Raw genomic sequence first — 22696 nt, forward strand, 5'->3', positions numbered from 1 at the left:
TTTTCTCGACGAACTTGAAGAATTGGTGACAAAGGTGGAGGAGCCAAGCACCTTCCTAGGGGCTTGAGAAGCCACCGCCTTTCTGTAGGCTCCTGGGACGTAGTTTGCTTTGGTCCGCACCATGTTCACACAGGGAGAGACAACTTCACCGACACCCCAACTGCAGATGTCTCAATTAGAAAAGAACCCGAAAATCTAAGTCTCACTTTCTTTGTCTATAAATAGGTCCCCTTTTGGCCAAACTGATTGTCGTGAGAATACATGTGAAAGTGCTCTATAAACTTTGAAATACAAAACTTAAAGGATTAAAACTCATAGATAAAAACATAGAAAGGGTATTCATTAATATTTCCTTTACAAATACTTAATCATAGATTTGATGAGATAGACAGGAAATGAGAGTATTTTACAGAAAGAAAGCCTTAGTGGTGTTCTCTCCTCTTCTGCCTTTGCCCCAGAGCCTTTCGCTAGACTTACTATGTAACAGAAGTATGTTGGAAAGAAATTCCATGTTTAGCTGCAGCTTGCTCTTTCTTTTCTTTCTTAGAGTATATGGCCTTAATAGACATGTCCTTCTGAGAATAATTTACTGAGAAGCCTTTTGCTGGAATCTATGCGAAAGCACAAGTTTTGTCAGAAATATTGCTTTCTATGAGACCAGTAAGCATCGCTGCTCATGAACAATGATGTGTGAAGTAGGATTTACCAGGCATCTTTTTTTACAGCATATATTCTGACTCATTCAGTCTAGAGTGGGGCCCAATTGCTGGCACACTCCAAATTGATGTCCATGTTGTATGTTCCAAGAGTTACAACATGAAATGATTCATAGCCACTGTTCCTCTCTTTATACTGGAGAAGTCAGAAGCATCTCCATGGATTTGCTTCTTTATGTTTAGTCTTTCATAAATGCTTTTTGGACATTAGATTTGATCATCTGTAACTTCTCTTTTGTGTTTGTTTTCCTTGAATCTCTGTGTGCCAAAATTTGGGAAACTTCAAGTCGATTATATTTAATTAATGTTCCTTCTTTCAGTCTTCTTTTTAACCTGTCCACTTGGTTTGTTTGTTTGTTTGTTTGTTTGTTTAGGTTGGGAAATACATACATACATACATACATACATACATACATACATACATACAGTACATTTTGATCATATCATACTCCTCCCAGCTTCTCCCCTGTTTCCTGTACCACTTTTCCCTCTGACTTGATGTTTTTTTTTTTTTTTTTTTTTTTTTTTTTTAACCCCCTGAGACAACTCAGTGCTACCTGCCTGTTCATGGGTATAGGACCATATACTGGAACATGGGTGGCCTCACAGAGGCAAAAATTTCTGGAGACTTCTCCTACAGCAGCCAGCAGTTGCAGATAGCTCAGAGGTGAAGGGTAGCATTAATGAGCCCTTCCCTCATCTGTACAGGAATTTTATCTGGCTACATCTCATGAAAAGCAAGCAGTCGCAGCTGCTATAATTCTTATGTTCAATGGCCCTGGTATGTCCAGCAAATACTGTCTTGTTGCAGACATCCACTACCTCTGGCTCTTAAAATCTTTCCACCCACTTTGTGCAATGATGCTTGAGACTTCGTTGGAGGAAGTGTGATCTAGAAGTCTTATTTAGAGCTGGGCACTTCCCAGTCTCTTACTTTTTACATACTGACCAGTTGACAGTCTTTATATTAATTGTTATTTATTGTAAAACGAAGCTTCCCTTGTGAGAGTTGAGAGATATGCTAATCTATAGCTATAAAGATAAGACTGTAGGTTATTACTTTGTCCACTTAGCAAATTTATATTATTAGATTCTTCCCTAGGGCCTATGACCTACCCATTCACAGGGTTATTTTGGCCCAGTTAACAGTACCAGATGTGAATTCCATCTTGAGGAATAGATTTACATCCCATCAAAAATTGTTGGTTACTCCCATACCATTGGTACTGCAATTGTACCAGGGGAATATCTTGCCAGGACAGTCATTATTGTAGCTTTCTGGGTTCACAGCTGGATAAAACTGTTGATTATTTTCTTCCCTAGTACCATGCATATCACCTCCCAGCATGATGAAAGCTAGCCAATAGGGATGAAGCTTCCAGGTTGGCACCACTTGATTTCTCCCTGTTCTATTACCCAAGAATGTCACCTCCAGTGACAGATCTTACCATGAAGTTGTGGGGTGCAACCAAGGACATTGGGAGTAGCCTGTAGTCTTTGAAGGGAGAGGTCTATGGGATCTCACTGCCCAAGATTTTTTTTTTTAAAAAGGAACCTGTCCCTAGCATTGGCCTTTGTTTTTTTGTTTGTTTGTTTTTGTTTTGATAGCTGTTGATGCCTGGGAGTAGCATTCTACCCCATTCTAGAGTTACTTCACTTAAACTCCTTTTATATGTGAATAGATATGTATCTTAGGGAAATTCTACAGTAGGTTTCCATATGACATTTTCTTTTCTCTTTTATTTTCAGTATTCCCATATTATTTTAATAGATACTTTCATCCAGACATTACAAAGAATCTGTGGCTATACTATATTTATAGATGCAAAGATAATTTTATCAGTTTAATTATTAATATGTAGGTTAAAAATCAGTGGCAAAAAGGACAGGCAAAAGGCACTTCCACACACGAAATACGCATTTTCTACGTTTTTCAAGATATCTTCAATTTAAAAACATTTTTTCATACAGTATATTTTTGATGATATTCTTTCCCCTCCTCTATACCTCACAGACTCCCTCACCTCCTTATGCATCCAATTTCGTGGTCTGTCTGTAAAAACAAACAGGAAAGGTGTAACATAAAACAAAAATCAAAACAGACAAACTAAAAAAAAAAAAATCAGTAAGAGAATGAAACCCAAAAAGCAACAAATGATCCCCAAAAAACAAAGCAAACACACCCACCCACCCATAGAGTTTCCTGAACTTGAAAGCTAGCAAGAAGGAATGTGTGGGAAGCTTTGAAGGAAGGAAGGAAAGGGGAAATGATATCATTGTAATCTCAAACATAAAATTTTAAAAAGCGGTGAAATCCATTTTGTGTTCCTCCATTATTCCGGGTTATAGGTCCTACCTAGAGAATGGTTTATATACCCACTGGCACTTCTTTAGTGAAAACTGATTTTCCCATTCTCAGCATGTAACAACTGCAAACGGCTTCTTGGTTGGAGAAAGGACTTTGTTGTATCCTTTTCTCCTTGTGGGATTTTGTCAAGACATGTTTTAACTGAAGTTTGGATGGTCTGGTATTTGACTTCTCAAGTCTGCAGACAACTTTTCATTTTTTTAAATTGAACTAATTTTTAAATTATATTCAGCACAATATATATTTTTATGTCAATCATAAAAATGATGGGCATGTTATTAACTGAACATAAATAAAGTCTTTTTATTTGTGTTATTGTTTTGTTTTTAGTAGTGCCTTAAAATCTTGTTTCTTACTGTGGTACAAACCCAAAATAAGAACAATTTTTAGATATTGGAGTTCATTGTAATAAGGCTGTATTTCAATGTCCCTCATATCACCAAAGGATTTTACCTCCATAGTAGCTAAGCTAAGAGTTGACAGTTCTGCCAGGCAGTGGTGGCACATGCCTTTAATCCCAGCACTTGGGAGGCAGAGGCAGGCAGATTTCTGAGTTTGATGACAGCCTGGTCTACAGAGTGAGTTCCAGGACAGCCAGGGCTACACAAAGAAACCCTGTCTTGAAAACAAAAATAAAGTTGACAGTTCTGCTGCACCAAGGTATGAATTGTGGGTACAATTATTTGGATACGTGTTTCCTGCTATAGTCAAAGTTATTTGACTTGAGAGATTGTCATCATTCTCAGCCCACAGGGAACAGGTTACATTCATTTAAGAAGTGATGTGGGTATTAAGACAGTCTGTCCATGAAGTCATTCATCAACTGTTTCAGTGAACAATGGTTCTGCTTGGAGGGTGGCATTAAGTGAGAGTAAGATTCTGATTCATTGACTGTGATGATTTTGAAAAGCGTTCATTTCAGAAAAAGAATAACTTATAAGGTCCTCTTCAATATAGATACAATAATTATAAATATCAAGCAAAAGATTCAGTCTCACTGTTGTTCTCTTACAAGCCACCTCCCAAATTAATTGTCTATGTTTCTTTTAGCTGTATAAATAATTTTCAAATATGTAAACTGTTCTGAAAACCGTAGTATTGTGTAAAACATTAAATAAACAATCCTACTAATAGAGAGGCGGAGTTAGGAGAAGCATAATTTCAAGACCATTATGTGGTACACAACAAGACACTGTCACATACAAACAAGCAGAAAATGTATATGGATTGTACAATATTGGACCTATTTCTCCTATTGCCATATTAGAGGGACCACTGGATGACAGCCAACAAATTTCTAATTCCTCATTTTTTTGAATTTCAATGATTAGGATATATTAGTAATATTAATTTTCATATTAAGAGATATTAAAGAAGCGTAATTTTTACTTCCTGATATTTTTGTTGTTAGAGGTGGAATTATGTTTGTATGGGTTTGTTGAAAGATTACTTTCTTGCTTTTTCTAGGGTGTAGTTTCCCTCCTTGTGTTGGTGTTTTCCATCTATTTTCCTTTGTAGGGCTGGATTTGTGGGAAAATATTGTGTAAACTTGGTTTTGTCATGGAATATCTTGTTTTCTCCATCTGTGGTAATTGAGAGTTTTGCTGGGTATTGTAGCCTGGGCTGGCATTTGTGTTCCCTTACGGTCTGCATGACATCTGCCCAGGATCTTCTAGCTTTTATAGTCTGTGGTGAGAAATCTGGTATAATTCTGGTAGGCCTGCCTTTATATGTTACTTGACCTTTTTCCCTTACTGATTTTAAAATTCTTTCTTTGTTTACTACATTTTTTGTTTTGATTATTATGTGATGTGAGGAATTTCTTTTCTGGTCAAATCTGTTTGGAGTTCTGTAGACTTCTTATATGTTCATGGGCATCTCTTTCTTTAGGGAAGTTTTCTTCTATAATTTTGTTGAAGATATTTACTGGCCCTTTAAGTTGGGAATCTTCACTCGCTTTTATACCTATTATCCTTAAATTTGGTTTTCTCATTGTGCCCTGGATTTCCTGGATGCTTTGGGTTCAGAGCTTTTTGCTCTTTGCGTTTTCTTTGACTCTTGTGTCAGTGTTTCTATTGTATCTTCTGCACCTGAGATTCTTTCTTATATCTCTTGTATTCTGTTGGTGATGCTTGCATCTATGACTCCTGATCTCTTTCCTAGGTTTTCTGACTCCAGGGTTGTCTCCCTTTGTGATTTCTTTATTGTTTCTATTTCCAGTTTTACATTCTGGATAGTTGTGTTCATTTCCTTTACCTGTTTGATTGTATTTTCCTGTAATTCTTCAGGGAATTTTTGTTTCCTCTCTAAGGGCTTCTAGCTGTTTACCTTTGTTCTCCTGTATTTCTTTAAGGGAGCTATCTATGTCCTTCTTAAAAGGACATAGATATCATCTATGGGAAGTGATTTTAGATCTGAATCTTGCTCTTCCGGTATGATGCTGTATCCAGCACTTGCTATTTGGTTTCTGTTGCTTATGTTCTTATGCTTGCATCCCGCCATCTGAATATCTCTAGTGCTACCTGCCCTGGCTATATCTGACTGGGGCCTGTCCTTCCTGTAATCCTGGTTGTGTCAGAACTCCTCAGATTCAAGCTATCTCTGTGATCCTGAGATCCTGGTATGTCCAAGCTCCTGGGATCCTGGGTGTATTAGAGCACCTGGGAATGGAACTTCCTCTGGGTGTTGTGGGACTGGCTTCAGAATTTACGCCCAAGGTCTGCTCAGGGCACCAACCCAGACAGACAGGAAGGAACTTGTGCCACTGGTCATAGTTACTCCTGGTGTTGGGACAGATGATGTATCCTTCTCTGATCCTATGATCCTGTGCGTGTTCTCCATATGACATTTTCAAAGCTCTTTAGTATCCTTCTCCATATTCTCTCTACCAGCATTTTTAAATTTATTTTTTGTATACTGATCAGTTGGTAGTCTTTATATTACTTTTCATTTATTGTAAAAAGTTTCTCTTGCGAGGGTTGAGAGATGTGCTATTCTATAACTCTAAAGATAAAAACTCCATTTAAGCCTTCCTGTTCCATTATTTCTCCTCATCACTTCACATCACTACTTTCTATCTCCTTCCCTTGAAATTCACTACCACCCCACAAATGACCTTATAGTAGTTCCCAGTCTTCAACACTATTCTTAACTTAAACTCCCATATCTAAAGATTAAAAACTATTATCCTCACATGAGAGGGAACATGTGGCATTTGTCTTTATGGGTCTAGGCTAACTCATTCAATATGATTGTTTCTAGCTCCACCTATTTACCTTTGGATTCATAATTGTGTTCTTTACAGCTGAATAATACACCATGATGTTAATGTACTTCATTTCCCTTACTCATTCATCAGTTAACAGAACATCTAGGCTGTTTCTGTTTCTGAGCTATTATGAACAGAGCAGCAGTGAACATGGATGAATGGGTTCTTCTGTCCTAGGATATAGAAGTCTTTAGGAATATGCTCAAGAATTGTATAGTTGTATTATTTTGTAGATGTATTTTTAATCTGTTGAGGAACCTCCAGGGGAATATATATTACTTTGAAATTTTATTTTATGCCAATTAGAATAGCTAAGAACAAAAAGACAAATAAGAGCAAATGTTAGCACGAATATGCAGAAAGACTACACTTACTCAGTGTTTGGAAATGCAGAGTAATCTATTAATGTTTTGAAGTATTGTCAGCCATACATTTTCTAAGGCTTTGCAGAAATTAATATGGATTATTTATACCTAAATGAAGTGTACAGTTTAGGGGTTAGAGAGATGGCCCAGTGACTGAGAGCACTTGTTCTTGGAAAGGACATGGGTTCAATTCCTAGCACCAACATGGATGTTCATAACTACCCATAACCCTGTTCTAGAGGATCTAACACGCTGTTCTGACCTCTGCAGTCACATGATACACAGACATCTATGCAAAGAAACTACTCATAGTATAAATGTTAAAAAAAAAAAAACATACAAATGAGACTCATCAAAGAAAGATCACTTTAAAAAAACAACTATAGTTTAATAAGTTCTAACAAATATCTACAAAATGTTCTCTACCATCAAAATTTTGAACTGTACATCCCTCCCAAAAGCTTTTTGTACTCTGTACTTTCTTGCCTGTCTTTTTACCAACTCTAGTAGGATGCTCTTTCTGTCAGTATAAATTTATTTGCATTTTATAGTTTTAAGAAGGATTAAATCATGCTATAACTAGCTTTTCTCACTGTCAGATAGTTTTGAGATTCATCTGCATTGTTACATATATCATTATTTCATTATTGCCGAATAGTATCTCGTATATTAGTATATCTCGTACATATACTACAATTTCCATTGCTGAACAGCATTCCATGTATGTAGATATACCACAATTTCCATTTTTTTGGGTGTAGGTTAGATTTTTATCAATGTCAATATTTTTTAATGAAAGTGGAGCTTCTATAAAATGGTTAACATTTCATATATATAGTTTAATGGCACTTAAGTTTTTCCACAAGTTGTCCAAGCACCATCTGGAGTGTGGCATTTAAAATAATTTGCATTTGAAAGTTTTACCTAACTACTTTAAAAACAAGCAAACAGTTAAACAGCCAAATGATTCTAGTTTACAATATATTTTGTGGCTAACTTACTTCTAACAGACTCAAATTTTTCATTCACTGTTAGTCTTGGATCTTAAAACAGCCTGTCAATATATAGAGTAATTTTGACCTCCAACAACCACTAGCAATGTGATGAGGATAAAGTTTGCACATTTGAAATGAGCCTGAGATTAGTTCTTGTCCAGTGGTCCTTGAAAACAAACACTGCAGATTTTACATAACTGTGAATGCTGATAGCAGGCAATAGGAAGACATTCCGTCTGCAGTTTGATATAACCTTTTACCAACTGTCTTCTTCATAATTTCCACTCAGTAAAATCAATGAAAAAGCTTGTTTCCATTCTTTCTCTTGTTTCACTTTAGGGAATGAGGCTAATCAGTCTCATTTATCCTTCATTTTAATGCTATCTTCTTAGGCCTTGGTCTTCTGTATTGACTTTCTTCAGATGAGCAGTTCTGAGACAGCTTCTTCAAGTTCTAAATCAATGAAGTTTGAAAACATAAGAACTCAGTCATGATTGGCTTGAAATTTATGCAAATATCATTGATTAAAGGCTTTATGTACCTACTGTCTAAAATTGTAAGAGAAATTACCATATAGCATCATGACAGAGGTTTTAGTAACTGTTCTAAGTAAGAAATGTTTAGACAAAAGCTCCTACTTATGCTTATAATTTGCATTTTTCTGGTTTGCTTTTTAAAATTTCTGTTATGTTGTTTGGTGAAGTGGTCTCTACGATTAACAATTTGTTGTCGAAATAGAATAGCATCATAGTGAACTGTTGGTTCATTCAAATAGGCCAAGACCTGAAGTAAGTTTTAATGTCAAAGGCAAAATGAAGCAATGTGATTAGACCACGAAGATTAATAACAGGGATTATGCCAGTCTTCAGTCAGATGTTTGGTTATCTTTATGAATCTTTTTGTTTGACTTTGGTTTGTCTTTTTAGATCATTTCTGCATAACCCAGGATGGCACTGAATGCACCATCGTCCTGTCTCTTCTTTCCAAGTGCTAAGTTTGTAGGCAAATACCACTCACCAGGCTGGCAGAAGTTTATTTATGTCAGGTTGTAGTAGACTCCATGCAAGGCTGTGGCTCTGGTAGTCTTTTGTGGTAGTTACTTTCAGTCAGTCATAAAAGAAACTTTCTTTTATAGTCACACCAATTTATTTATTTATGGTTTTCTTAGGATTTGTATTTTTATTCTGTAACTTCAGATGATATAATTTGGGGGTTATATTTTATTTGTGAGCTATCACAAGTAAAATTTCTATAAAAGTTAGTGTGCATGTTTATGTATGGGAACCTCTCATTTGTCTAGAGTAGTACTTGAACTGGAACCCTGAGACTTATGGTTTATGTATGATGAATACTTTCATAAAATGCCAAAATGTTTTCCAAAGAAGCTAAGCCATTTTGCATTCTCACCAGAAATGTCAGTACTACCATATCCTTGTTTACTTCCTCTTATAAAGTCAGTTTTTATTGTCTTTAAGAGAACAGAAGTGTCTTGGGATTTTTATTGATGTGGAAAGACACCATGTCCAAAGCAACTCTTTAAAAAAACAACAACAAACGTTTAGTTGAAGCTGGCTTACAGTTTCAGAGGTTCGGTCCGTAAACACTGCAGGAAGCACGGCAGCCTGCAGGCAGACATGGTACTGGAAAAGGAACTGAGAGTTCTACATCTTGATCCAAAGGCAGCCAGAAGGAGACTTCAGAGTCCACCTACACAGTAACACACTTCCTCCAAGGAGGCCAAACCTCCTCCAGTAAGGCCACACCTCCTAATAGTGCCAGTCCCTATGGCCAACATTAAGCACATGAAGCTTTGGGGACTGAACATATCCAATCACCACAAGTTTTAAATTTTATATTTAAATTCAACTAAAGCATTTTTTCCTTTTATGTCTCTGTGCTTTTGAATCAGACGTAGAATTGTCTCCTAGCATATGATCACTGTGCTTGCCTGTGTCCCTCTGGTAGAATTGATACAGAGCTTAAAGTTAGGTCTATGACCCATTTCAGTTGTTCCATACATAGACCTATGCATTGAGATTTGAGCTATATGGATATCTAGAAGTTCTAGCACCATATTTATAGCACTACCCTTTTCTACCAAATTAACTTGGTGACTGTGTGGAAAAGGAGTTGTTGATAGAACATAGGTCCATATCTGAATTCCACCTTTCCCTTTGCTCTGTCTTTATGCTGGCACTATTTGCTTCAGCATCATGATGAATCTGGATAGTCATAGGAGTCCTGGTTGTTCTCAGAGCTTTTGCAGTAGTTCTAGGTCCCATGCATTTCTCCATGTGTTTGCTAGTTTCTTCAGGTATTTTGGTTGGAATTATGTTTAATCCATAGATCTTTTAAAGAGAATTGTCATAAAAACCCCGAGTTTTGGAGATAATTGTCATAAAAACACTGATTTTTCTAATACATGAAAGTAATTTCTTTCCATTTACTTAGATCCTGAGTTTCCTTTGGGTGATATGAGGGGTTGAGGAGTCAAGACAGAATTTCTTTGTATATAGCCTTGACTGTTCTCGAACTCTATAGACCAGGCTGCCCTTGAACAGATCCTTAGTTTCTTAATAATATTTTACTACCTTTGATGTACAGATTATTTGTGTGCTTTTCACAATATTTCATGTATTTTATGCTTTTATAACTGATGTATTTCAACTTGTAAGTTCTGATAATTTATTGTTAGTATATAGAAATGTAATTGTTTGCTTATGTCTTATATCCTGCAGTCCTGCTAATTCACTTATTAATTGACTTTCATAGAATTCATAAATTTCCCACAACTTACTATTTTTCTGAATAAAGGGAGTTCTACATCTCCCTTTCCATTATGTATAACTTTTCTTTTCTTTTCTTTTCTTTTTCTTTCTTTCTTTCTTTCTTTCTTTCTTTCTTTCTTTCTTTCTTTCTTTCTTTCTTTCTTTCTTTCTTTCTTGTCATTTCAAATTCTCTTCAATGCTAGACCTCTGAAGTTCATGAGGTAAAAGACAATTTTCAATTATTCTTGCCATATGAAGAATGGTAAAAAATAAAGTAATAAATAAATAGATAAATAAATCATGGGGGGTAATTAGTCAGTACAGGTGAAGAAGTAATCATTAAAATAATTGCTTTTAAACAAACAAAGTGTAACCAGTGTGGTTCACCCTGTAGTGGATGAAGACAACAGCTAAACCACTTCAAATGCTCAAAACCCTTTGAATGTGATAAGATTTAGAACAGAATGACTTTAACATAATATACAGTAGATAAAAACCTACTGATAACTTCTGATAGATAGATAGATAGATAGATAGATAGATAGATAGATAGATAGATAGATAGATAGATAGATGGGTGGGTAGATGGTTGGATGGATAGATGGTTGGATGGATAGATAGATAGATGTAGATGGATGATAGATAGGTAGGTAGAAAGAAAGAAAGAAAGAAAGAAAGAAAGAAAGAAAGAAAGAAAGAAAGAAAGAAAGAAAGAAAGAAAGGACAGATTTTCAATGTCTTGGCTTCATTTTTCTTTAATTATTATTTTTAATTTATTTTCATCTTATTTTTTACATGCTTTAATGTATCTGTGAGGGTGTAGGATACCCTAGAACTGAAGTTACAGGCAGTTGTCAGCGGTCTTATGGGTTCTGGGAATTGAGCCTGGGTCCTTTGGAAGATCAGTCAGTGCTTTTAACTGCTAAGCCATCTGTCAGTTCTAATTGTTCTTGTTACATATATGTTTAAGTTCACAGTTACATAAGTACAGCCTGCTGTGTCCATTTAGTGTTGCTGATTATGTACATGATTTCAGGGATGACCACTTTGTACTAGATAACCATTAGAAGGCTCATTGCTGAGGAAGACTAATTCTCCCTCTCTCAGCAGTCATTAGTTCTTCTCTAGGGATGGGGCCTGTGAGAATTCCACTTTCCTCAATAGCATGTCTATTGGTGTTGTCATTGTTCAGGTGCTGGTTAGGCAGCCATATTGTTGGGTTGTCATGCATGTAGCTCCCCTGTTGTTGTAAAGGGCAGAATTTCACAGCAGCCTTCCTGGTCCTCTGCCCCCTTTCCACCCTCTCATGCTCTATGTTCCTTGAGCTGTAGCTATGGTAATTGTGTTGTCTATGTATCTGTTGTGTATAGACACCCCACTGTCAGTTGTTATTTGTGTTTTGAACAGTTGTATTGTCAGGGAATCCAAGAAACTATTAAAACAATAATAGATTATTGATGTTGTCATTGGGCACCTCCCAGAGATTGAATGTAAGACCCTATTGCTAAAGATACTGTTTACTTCAGGCAAAGGAAGGACTGTAAGAATCGAAGCTTGATCTTACCCGAAAGACTCCTCCCTAAGGATTACTTTTTACAGAACCCGAAGTTGCTATATAAGCTGTCGAGGAAAGGAAGCAATCAATAATGCTACCAGCTATGATGCCTATGAGCCATACATAACCATGACTAGCATGACCAAATATCCAAAATAGTTCAATAGTGGCACACATCCCTTGACAATAACAATTCCTCTCTAATTAAACTTAAGGTCTACTCAGCAATAGGGAAATCATGCCTGGTGCTGGAAGCTAGTGAGGTCATTGGTCTTAAAGGAAAACCATCTAAACTACTTTACCAAACCAACAGAATTCTTTATGGCATTCTAAATACTTTTCCTTATACCTCAGTTCACATTAAAGAAACTTGTCTTTACTGCAAATGAAGACCGTTAATATAGCTGTTTTCTGTTAACATCAGGAAGCGGGCAGGATATCTACTCAGCTCACTGATTCACTACTGAACTAGCATTTCTAGCCAGTCCAGTAACAGCTCTTCTCCCCTACAGAAATCTCTGCTCTAGATTCTGTCTGTGTGAGGCTTCCTGCTTACCTTATATAAACAGAAATATATGGTATTTATTCTCTCATAGTTATCTTTCATTAATATAGTGTCCTTAAGGTTTATTTATATTGTAGTATCATTTCTTATTATACTTGAATTAATATTCCATTTGTGTGTAAGTGTGTATATGTATGTATTTGTATACCACATTTGTATGTTCTCCTTTCTGTTTGTGGACACTTGAGTTTTTTCCACCTTCTGGCTATTGTGAATACTACTATAATTATATTCTTTTTTTTAAGATTTATTTATTTATTATATGTAAGTACACTGTAGCTGTCTTCAGACACTCCAGAAGAGGGCATCAAGTTTCATTACAGATGGTTGTGAGCCACCATGTGGTTGCTGGGATTTGAACTCAGGACCTTCGGGAGAGCAGTTGGCACTCTTAACCACTGTACCATCTCGCCAGCCCTATAATTACATTCTTACTGGACATTTATGGATTTATTTAAAGATATCTACTTGACCCTTGCCCTTTTTCTTATCAAATACATGATTTGTAAATATTAATGACATTTTGTAGATTTATCTTTTCTCCATAGCATTTTTTGGTACATGGAAGTATTTCTTAATTTTTTATGAGCCCTTCCTTCCTTCCTTCCTTCCTTCCTTCCTTCCTTCCTTCCTTCCTTCCTTCCTTCCTTTTTCAAATTTTTTTTAGACAAGGTCTCACTCTGTAACCAAGGCTGGCCTAGAGTTCACTCTGCAAAGACATATTTGATGGCCACAGTAGTAGTGTCAAGAGGCACACTTCAGGTTATGAAAGTAAATTTGTAGATTAAGTTTAACCCTAACCCCTGGGATTTCTTTAAAGTCTAATAATATAGTGTAATATGTGTATCAGGGGTGCCTCAACAGTATTACCTCTAATTCTCCAAGTTAGAGGTTGCTTTGAATAGGACAGGTGAAAAGGTTCATAGAAAAGATAAAAACAAATAATACCCATGTACAAATAACTGTAAACACACAAGAAGATAATAATGAATTTGTGACATTTCATTCTGAATTACATGTGTTCAAGAAGTTCTTCTGCCATGATGGTCAGGAGGGCATATAAGCATGAAAGAGATGGGAAAGCATTCAGGAGCCCTGAATTCCCTACTAAGCTCTGCCACTAGCTTTATTAGATAGGATCATGCCCTTACCCATCTTCATTCTCCATCTCTAAAGTTGCTCCTTTGGCCATATTAGTCCTCTTATATTTATAAAAGTATATGAAAGACAGGTATAATTTTGAGCAATAGAGCTGATGGAGCAGAATACAGCATTTAAGGAACAAGAAGAGAGTAACCTAGCCCTGAGCACTTAACAATAGATCAGTAGCTGGGCGTGGTAGTGCACACCTTTAATCCCAGCACTCAGGAGGCAGAGGCAGGTGGATTTCTGAGTTCGAGGCCAGTCTGGTCTACAAAGTGAGTTCCAGGACAGCCAGGGCTATACAGAGAAACCCTGTCTCGAAAAAAACCAAAAAAACAAAAAACAAAACAAAAAAAAATAGATCAGTATGTTCTTTCACAAAATGTTAATGATGTCACAAGTTGATTATCAGCCTTCTTAATATCCCCAGTGCTAATGTTATGGCAAATGTAAAATTGATACTTAATGAATATTTGTGGCAAAATGAAAGAAAAGAAAGGCAGGCATGACAGTGACTAGTTGGTTTAGGAAATCCTCTACAACAGATGGCACATTCTGGGGCACATATCTTGAATTTAACATCCTTTTATATTTGCAACGATCTGTTCTAGAACAGAACTATTTACTTAGAATGATTGTTTTATGAACTGTGGTTGTGCTTAAATGGTTCCCAGCTGAGGTAGTTTGTCCCTTTGTTGGATGTACATAGTATCACAACAGGTCAGTCCTGCCCAACCAGTTGACTACATTGACCAGGCAGACAGTCTGCTTTGTGGGTGAGCTATACCTTTTTTCCTCTTTTCACTGCTAACAATTGATGCTTTATCCTAAAAAAGATGATTGTTTATCCATCGTGCACTTGGAGCTGAGGGTGTAGCTCAGTGATATATCCTGTGTTGAGCATGTACAAAGCCCTAGGTTTAATCCCCTACATCAAAATAAATAAATGAAAATAGAAGCCAGGCCTGGTGGCACATGCCTGTAATCTTAGCACTCAAAAAGGCACAGACAATAAATTCAGTTGTTCAAGGCCAGCCTGGGCTACATGAAGCCAGTATAAAAATAAAAAATCAAGCATAATGGCACATGTCCTTAATACCAGTGTTTGAGATGCAGAAGCAGGCATAGCTCCGTGAGTTTGAGGCTAGCTAGCCAGGACTACATAGTGAGAACATGTCAAAGAAAGAAGGAAATTGCAAGAGAGTGCTCTGCAGAAATAACTCCGTAGGCCAGGCGTGGTGGCACACGCCTTTAATCTCAGCACTCGGGAGGCAGAGGCAGGCAGATTTCTGAGTTCAAGGCCAGCCTGGTCTACAAAGTGAGTTCCAGGACAGCCAGGGCTACACAGAGAAACCCTGTCTCNAAAAACCAAAAAAAAAAAAAAAACCCTCCATAGGTAAAGTATTTACTGTATATAAGGATTTCAAGTTGGATTCTGGAAGTATGTATCTATAACCCCAAGAATGAGAGTAAGATCCCAGGGGCTTCTGGTCAAGGAACCTGGTCAAATTAGTGAGCCCAGGATTTGAGATACTTTCTCTCAAAAACTAATCAAGGACACCAGAAGAACACAGCCCATTGAATCAGCTAAGCAGAGCTCATGGGGCTCACTGATACTGAAGTGGCAATCATGGAGCCTGCATGAGTCAGTGTGAAGTCCTCTGCATATATGTAATACTTGTTTAGTTTGAGGTCTTTGGCTACCTCTAACAGTGGGAGTAGGGCTATCTCTGTCTGCTCTTGGGACCCTTTTCTTTCTACTGGGTTGCCTCGTTTAGCCTTGATATAAGGGTTTGTTCCTAGTCTTATTGTATCTTGTTATGCTGTGTCTAGTTGATATCCTTGGGAGACTTGCTCTTTTCTGAAGGTAAGCAGAGGAACAGTGGATCTGGTGACAGGAGAGGTGGTGTGAAAGGCTGGGAGGGGTGGAGGGAGAGGAAAATGTTGTAGGTATGTATTGTATGAGAGAAGAGTTAAAAAACAACAACTAAAGTTTAGTACAATAGCAGAAGACACTTGACACAGATGAGTGCACCTCTATACACACACACACACACACACACACAGTTACATTTATTTATTTAGCCTATACTTAATATACACCTCTCAGAAACTATCAGGAGAATGTAAAATATAGCAGTATATACTAGAGACAGACTTTCTTCTTTGTGATGCTTACCCTGTATCATAGGAAGGATCCTGTCTATATATTGGATACATACATGATACATAATTGCAATTTAATAAATGCTTTAAAGGGAAGCACAGAGTTTCCTGAAACCAAAACTAAGTAGAAAGGGGCAAGGTTATTCTTATAACTTGTTGATTGCGTTCTAAAAATAGATAATCTTGAAAATATTTATCTAGAGACACACAGGATCTGTAAGAGTTTGATCCTTTGACATCTAAAAAGGAAAACATTTACCCATTCATGGAGCTTGCCATTGGCAGCACCAGGAGTTGTGCCCAAGTGTGCCAGCCCACACATTGCTCCTCCTCTGTTAGGATGGAGGAACTAGAGTACAGAGTAACTGGTTTGGATGAGCTATCTAAGTAGCCATTATGCATAATTATGTATGGTTTAAGGAAAGATATTTACAGAATAATAAATTAATTGAATGAACATGTAAACAAAACAGAATGTGCCTTGTTGATTCTATCAAGTGACCATAAAACCTCATAAGAAGAGCAGAGTGAAAAATTACCTTTCAGTTGGTAAAAAATATAGTTTAGAGGGAAATATGTCTGCATAGTTAAAATATACTGCTACATATGTGTCTAGTATGTTTTAAGATCCATTTTTATGTATAATGTTTGTTTCCTTGTATTATTATATCTGTTTTTGCTTTATAATTACCTAAATATTGGAATTAGAAGGCCAGTTTTGACTAGGTGTCAGAGAGAATGCTGAAAGCGTTCTGTCTTGAGAAAGCGTGTAGCTAATTGGAAAAGGAAAGAAAGAGAAATGAAATTTCCAATTACAAGTCAGAAGTAGGCAAATATTTATGACTATAGTTTTTCGTTTAATTCAACAGTGACTGAAAGAAAAACTTGTACTCCCGTGTGCATTTATTTATTAAATTTAAATATGTAGCCAGACTTGGTATGTGTATATTGGATATTCTAATGGATTTTACAAAGAAAAATTCTGTTAATTAATTTTTAATTTCATATAAAATCAAGAGTTCAGTGTAGGCAGACGGTATACTCACTTCAGAAGCTAACAGGATTCAAAGAGGGCATGGCTATGACTCTGTCAGGCAAGGGCTTCTCAAGCACGAGGCCCTGAGTTGGGATCCCTAGCACGCTCATCACTACGGTTTGCAACTCCAGGGCTGGAAAGTTGGAAGCTCGTTAGCTCGCCAGCCTCTTATGTTTAGCCTTTCTGCTTCTTTTTTCTTCATGGTTTGGTGTACCACATGTATGTGTATTGTGTGCTAGATTCTGCATATGAGAGAGAAAACGTGATTTCTTTCTTTCTGAGATTGTGTGACTTAATTCTGTCACAAACACACACACACACACACACACACACACACACGCACACACACACAATATTGTAAAAGATTTTGGCCCAGATGACTTCTGTTGGCTGTATAGTTTGAGTATGACTGTAGTAGGGAAGTGCCTAGCAACCAAAAGAGGAGTGGTTGTTTGTCTTTTTGTTGTTTTTGTTTTTGTTTTTTGAGACAGGGTTTCTCTGTGTAGCCCTGGCTGTCCTGGAACTCACTTTGTTGACCCGGCCGGCCTCAAACTCAGAAATCCGCCTGCCTCTGCCTCCCAAGTGCTGGGATTAAAGGCGTGTGCCACCAACATGCAGCAGGTTGTTTGTTTTAACAACTGAAATTTTAGTGATATTGTATGAAGTGAGGTTAACAAGGGTATTTTGCTTTCAGCTTTTTTTTAAATTCCTTCCCAGTTCTTAGTACCAGTGCTAAAAAGCTCCAAACCAGGAAACAGGGGGAGAAGAATGTAATTATGCAAATAACTTAAGTGTTCCCTGCTTTACTACAATTCATATGCACATTTAATTCTCACAGTAGCTCGCAATATTTCAATTTACTGTAAAGGGAATGGAGGTTTTTCAGAGGTGTTATGAAGCTTACAAATAGTCACATGGTCAGTTTATAAAAGGTAGGGCTAGGTTGTTCATCCTGCTTATTGGTTTATTCTGTATACTTTAAAAGTTCGTTATTTAATTGTAATACATTAATTCATTTAAAAAGAAAGTAAAACAATTTTCCTTTTTTTCTTTAAAAACAAAAATGATGAAACTTTACCTGAATCTTTTATTTAAGGATGAACGTGAAGCCAGAGAAAATGTGAAGAGAGAGCAAGATGAGGCCTATCGCCTTTCCCTTGAAGCCGACAGGGCAAAGGTAGGTTTGGTCAAGTAACTGAATTCTAAATGGTTTTTGGTTGTCCGAATGTCTCTGTATTCTGGGTTGGCCTTTAATTTGCTATATAGCCAAGAATGAATGTACTTCTGATCCTCCTGCTGCTACCTCCAGAGTGCTAGGATCTAGTGTCACCATTCGTGTTTTGTGATGTTGGTTTTATTTCCATTCTTATTCCCCCCCCACCAAAAAAAATGGTTATTACCACAATGCCCATGTACATTATGTTGAATAACCCCTTTAGATATAACTTCTTTCTTTTTCTTCTCCTGTGTCCCAGTAGAAGCAACTCAGTTGAATCACATAATACAGTAAAAATAATAAAGTTCCTCATAGCAGAATTCAGTACTCTGTTAAACATTTATCATAATCCTATATGAGCTTGATTCCTTTGTTTTATTATTTTTTGATATATTTATTGAATATTTACTCTTTGTTCATTGTATCAACAGAGAGAAGCTCATGAGAGAGAGATGGCAGAGCAATTTCGTTTGGAGCAGATTCGCAAAGAGCAAGAAGAGGAACGCGAGGTAGGGCATAATTTAAGAAAGGAATGCTATTGTACTTGCTAGTGAGTCTATTAATATTTTTACAACATAATTGTGCTTTTCCTGGGTTCATGTTGGTATTAGAGACTAAACCTAGCTTCAGAAGATTTATCCCTGATCTTATAAAAAACTAGTGTGGAACTCTTATAAAGAACTTGATAAAGTATTAGATTCCTAGTTTTCGCTTATTTTTGTTTTTATCCTCTATTTGTTGCCTTAAATAGGCACTTCCCATCATTCTTATTTTCTTACACTGAGAATATACAATCTATATTTCAATCTTTTCCCTAAACTTTACTATCAAAAATACAGTGTTTCTTCTACAGTGTCTTGCATTGAGCGCCTAGTTTATTCAGCTGATAATTTCCTTTTGTGTTCATGTCTATATCAATATAGAGAAAAATTATACTCACTGTGTTTTTTATACTATGTACCTTGCTGTCTTAGTAGATAGTCATGCAGATACGGAATCTGCCCTGCCATAATTCACAGTCTTTTTTTTTTTTTTTTTTTTTTTTTAGGGCAATTTGCAAATTCATCTGGAACACAGTCTTTAAAATACAGAATTATGGTACTAGAATAGTAAACATTGAGATAGATGCATGCTTAAGGGTAGTAGGAATAAGGGAAAGAGCATCAGATGATTCTTTCAAAAGCATTTAGAATGCTTTTCTAGATATAAGGTCAATAACTTGGTTCACTAAATAAAAAATAGAAACTATCTGAGAAGTTATAAAAAACCTAGAGGTCTAACTGATAAAGTGATTTAGTTGTCATTCTTGGTAATGATGCCATCCTTTCGGTTTTTCACTTATTTCACCTGTTTCTTTGTGTGTGTGGGTGTGTGTGTGACTGTGTACTGCTAGTGGCCAGAGGGTGATCTGTTTACTCTTAATGTGTTTATCCTTTTTTCTTTTTTTTCTTTCTTTGGCATATCTACTCTGCCCCACATTAAAGATTACAATAACAGCAAGAATTGTACCAAACATGCCAAGGGAAACAAATAGTAATAAAATGTTTTCTACCTACAACAACAAATTAAATCTTAGCAAGAATATGTAACATGTCTGTAAAGAAGCACAAATCAGTAGGGTAAGATTGTACTAAGTGGCGCAGTGTAAATAAGAAAGTTTTGGAGTAAGACAAGGAAAAAAATCCTTCATAGCTTTGATAGTCTGACAACGTATGAAGAAGTAATATTTGAGCTAGATCTTGAATGACATGTTGTCCATGATCTTACAGGTAATGAGTTTCTGCCACACATACAAACCCTGGTTCTCTAGACAGGAAACAGCTCATTGAAGTGCATTTGTCTTAACTCTGTGGCTGCTTTGAATATGCTTATTTAGTAAACAAGCCACAAGTTAAAGAGTTGTCTTCACAGGTAATAAAAATGAGCCTCAGTAAGTCATGTGTAGAAATAGAAAGAGCTGAGCTCCTCACCTACATCTTCATGACTATGAAGCTTATGCTCTTCCCCATGCTCCAGTCCAGTGTCAGACCATGTACCATTGTATGTGTCTAGAGCAGTCATATATGTAGGGATTTTCTAGACTTTATACCCACGAGATTTATCAACTATTCTTTTAAGCTATTTCAATAGTGTTTAAAGAGCTGAGATGACTTAGCAAGTAAAGATGCTTGCCACGAAGCCTGACTACCTGGATTTGGTCATTAGGCCCTGAATGTTGGAAATAGAGAACTGACTCCCACAAGTTGTCCTCTGACCTCCACACATGAGCCATGCACACACACACACACACACACACACTATTGATCAACTAATGTAATAAGTAAATACAGTTTTAATTTTTTTAAGGAAATACAATTTTAAAACTTGAGAGATTCCTGCTTTTTTTTTTTTTTTTTTTTTTTTTTGCCCTCTTTCACAGTGCTCCCCACCCCCATATTTGGACTTGTTTTGTTATTCATTTGTTTGTTTTTGAGACAGTCATATTACATAGGCTGGAACAGATAGTATAAACCAGGCTGGTCTTGAACTCAGAGATCAACCTGCTTCTGCCTTTTTAAGTACTGAGATTACAGGTGTCAGCCACTATGCCCTTTCTCTTTAATCATACCAGCTTGCTCAAATGTCAAGACTATACAATTTGATCTGGAGAAATGACTCAGTGGTTAAGAACCCTGGCTACTTACTCTACCAGAGGATCTAGGGAATCCAGCACCCTCTTCTGGCTTTTGTAGACACAGAACACCTACACATGTACTGCACATACATAAATGGAAACATAACACTCACATAAAATAAAAATAATTTTAAAAGAATTTTAAGTACACAAAAATTCACTACATGTGATTGATACTTTCTTCAAATAATTTACATAAATTTATCCTGGGCTAAAATTTTATTTTTTAAGTATTTGTAAGGCATATCCTCTTATAAAAGACTGCACATACATGTAAATATCCCCAAACAAGAATCCTCTGAAATCTAGAGCACCTTTGCCCTAAGCATTTCATATCGGAAACAATTCTCCCTGTATATTGATTCCAGCTGTTAACATGTAAAAAGATAGGGATTAGGGCAGTGGGTGCAGCTTAACATTGCAGCTAGTCATTTCTTACACCTTTCCATTGATATTTTCCCACAAAAATAAACGTTTTGGCAGTAGTGTTTTCTCACATATTCCTTACCAAATTGTTTTTTGTAAGTCCTAGCCTTAAAAACTAGCTGTTTTTGCTTGTTTTTATTCTAGCCTTACCTTGATCTTCTGTTGTTTTCACGGAATACCTGCTAACATATTTCAGCACACGAGTTTTGTTTTAGGTCAGTCTCATTAAGTTAGTTGCTTATGTAACTTATATTGTTAGATAACTTCCTATGTTTAAATGTAAGACATAGTTCAGCCCTCAAGAAGTTCTTTACCTTGTGCAAGAGATAGACAAATATAAAATAAACAAGTAAAGATAATAATGTACATTATCCAAATCATTAAAGCAGTAGAGTGCTGAAAATGTGTGGAGAAAGGAGGTGGCTTCTAAAGGTGGAGAGAGACAAGAAAGACTTCACAGAGGGCAGGGTAGCTGGGTACCCAACATTACATGAAGCAGAATGGCAGTTTGATTGGATTAATCATTAGATGGAAAGCCAAGGGAAAGGCTTCAGATACGAATACATAGAGAAAGGCACAGAGTTTACTAAAGAACAGTACCTGGACATACTTAGAGAATGTTCATTTATTAAAGCTATGCTTGAAAGAGCCATGTTTTAAAGAATTATTGATGGGAAAGAATTAACACAAAGTTACTCACTTTTTCTAGTTTTTTTTTTTTTTTCCCAAAGTTAAGCTTTTTCCTGTCTACCCAAAATTGTTTCCTTTTAAGCTTTGATGCCTTCTGGAGTAGGAAAAAAAAAGTAATGTTGATAGCAAGAAAACAGAAATTATGTCAAGTAATGGTGGCACTCACCTTTAATCCCAGCCCTTGGGAGGCAGAGACAAGAGGATCTCTCTCTGTGAGTTTGAGGCCTGTCTGGTCTACATAGTGAGTTCCAGCACAGTGAGGGCTACACAGAGAAACCCTGTCTCAAAAAATAAAATAAAATAGAGAAAGAGAAAGGAAATAAAATAGAGAGAAAGGAAAGAAGCAGAAATTATATTAGTAGAAGCCTTGACACATTCTCTTGATTCTTATTGCTAGCCCATCATCTTCACTTACATCGCTAATATGTATCACAAATTTCATCTATCTAAAAATCTTAAAACTGATTTCACCCTTCCCACCCAAACCTGCTTTCTGTACCTTTCCTACCTTAATAAATAGAAAATATTTCTAGTAGTATGAGTGCAAACCTTAGTATCATGCATGACTTTTTTCTTTCACATACATATTTAATGATTATGTTGTGTTTTGACCTACTTTAAAAATATTTACAAAACTCAAATGTTTCTCTACTAACTGCTACTACAAACTTATCTAAAGGCCACCTGACTTGAGCCCATGATTCTATTCTAACCTTCTACATAATCTTTTTTTTTGGGGGGGGGG

General features: G+C 36.5%; 1 protein-coding gene across 1 annotated transcript in view; it reads left to right on the forward strand.

The window, feature by feature from the left end:
• The window catches only part of Faf1 (Fas associated factor 1), a 307082-nt gene that overhangs the window by 251855 nt on the left and 32531 nt on the right, over positions 1–22696 (forward strand). Inside the window, exons 16-17 of the mRNA XM_021200199.1 lie at positions 18042–18122; positions 18593–18670. Coding sequence (XP_021055858.1) covers positions 18042–18122; positions 18593–18670 — 159 coding nt within the window. The remainder of the gene's footprint in view (positions 1–18041; positions 18123–18592; positions 18671–22696) is intronic.

This window comes from Mus pahari, chromosome 6 (assembly GCF_900095145.1).
Source record: "Mus pahari chromosome 6, PAHARI_EIJ_v1.1, whole genome shotgun sequence".
NCBI lineage: Eukaryota > Metazoa > Chordata > Mammalia > Rodentia > Muridae > Mus > Mus pahari.